At 42.5% G+C, this 1,611-nt stretch overlaps 1 protein-coding gene across 1 annotated transcript in view; it reads left to right on the top strand.

Moving 5' to 3' along the window:
• Positions 1–211: 211 nt before the first annotated feature.
• LOC135560360 (voltage-dependent calcium channel gamma-3 subunit-like) overlaps positions 212–1,611 on the top strand; it is a 9,618-nt gene continuing 8,218 nt past the window's right edge. Inside the window, exon 1 of the mRNA XM_065002253.1 lies at positions 212–553. Coding sequence (XP_064858325.1) covers positions 340–553 — 214 coding nt within the window. The 5' untranslated portion in view covers positions 212–339. The remainder of the gene's footprint in view (positions 554–1,611) is intronic.

Genomic DNA, 1,611 nt, shown 5'->3' with positions numbered 1-1,611 from the left:
ATCATGATTAATATACAGGAAGTGGACCTCTCCAAACCAAATCATGATTAATATACAGGAAGTGGACCTCTCCAAGGCACCTCCCACTCTGTACTTAGAGCTTCACATTCTGTCTCTGAGTGAGGATGACGGAGTCACTCATTTCCAACCGTCCCTCTAAAGAAGAGAATGCCTGGGACTTTTAACTAATAAAGAGTAAGAAAGAGGAGATGAAGAAGGATTAAAAGTTGTTGTGAAACTAGAAACTCCCGCTAACGCTGTTATGAAGCCTGGACTGTAAACGAAGTACAGAAAGCCTTTAATGAAGGCGCGCAGCGGACCGTAACTTCCTTCGCCGTGATGAAGTTGTGTAACCGGGGAGCGCTGATGCTGGTCACCACGGCGTTATCCTTCATAGCGTTCAGCCTGATGACCATCGCAGTGGGAACGGACTACTGGCTGTACTCCCGGGGCGTCTGCCGGTCCAAGACGTCGATCCATGACAACGAGACCATCCGCAAGAACGAGGTGGTGATGACTCACTCCGGGCTCTGGCGCACCTGTTGTCTCGAAGGTGACCGTTAATAACCGGTTGTTTGTTTTTGATTGATTTGATTGGATTGGATCTTTTGGTTACGAGTTTAAATTACAACTATAGCAGTTTGGGTCAGTTTTAAGTGTCGATTTGATTGGATGTTTTGGTTAAGAGTTTTAAACGTTCGTGTGGTGTGTGTGTGTGTGTGTGTGTGTGCGTGTGTGTGTGTGTGTGTGTGTGTGTGTGTGTGTGCGCGCGCGCGCGCGCGTGGTCACCGATGGTGTCCGGATGGGGTCTGGCTCTGCTTTTGATTCCGTAGCGTTTAAACACCGTCTACATGCGAACAACCTAGTAACCTAGGGAACACCCCCACTCCACTGGGCACCGACATCAGTTCGACGTTCAGTTATGTTTTACGGTTCGGTTGAGTTGAGTTGTCAATTTACCTTTTATTCAACATGAATATCATTTCGATTTCAGGTCAAAGTTGCGTGGAAAAAAATAGGAAAATCCCTTACAATGATGACTTTATGGAAAGCCAATCAGTTTTCCACGTTGACTCAACGTCATCACATTGATTGGTTTATTTTTTATGATGTGGAAACAACGTAGATTTTTTTTTTAAAGAAGAAGAAATGTGCCCAGTGGGGACAACCAGACACACAAATCAAATCCAAATGTATTTGTGACACGCGCCGAATACAACTGGTGTGGACTTTACCGTGAAATGCAGAAGAGCCTGAAGAGCCTGAAGAGCCCTTCACAACCACGCAGAGTTGATAAATAAAATTGGGACTCTACAGGAATACATGGATAATACACCATGAATGGAGCTGCAGTGACACATTTTGTTGTGTTAAAAAGTGGGATTCAAAATGGATATAATTGTCATTGTTTGTCAACAATCTACACATAATAATATATTATAGAAATAAAATAATCTCAAAAGTGGAAGAACCTCTCTAACATTTGTAATATATATATATATATAAATATACGGCGCCTTCGGAAAATATTCAGACCGCTGAACTTTTTCCATGTTACCTTACAGCCTTATTCTAAAAAAATATATGTAAACAATTTATTCAGCAATCAAA

The sequence above is a fragment of the Oncorhynchus nerka genome, linkage group LG15, assembly GCF_034236695.1.
Source record: "Oncorhynchus nerka isolate Pitt River linkage group LG15, Oner_Uvic_2.0, whole genome shotgun sequence".
NCBI lineage: Eukaryota > Metazoa > Chordata > Actinopteri > Salmoniformes > Salmonidae > Oncorhynchus > Oncorhynchus nerka.
Note: the sequence above shows the minus strand (reverse complement) of the source record. Positions and strands in the feature narration are given on the sequence as shown.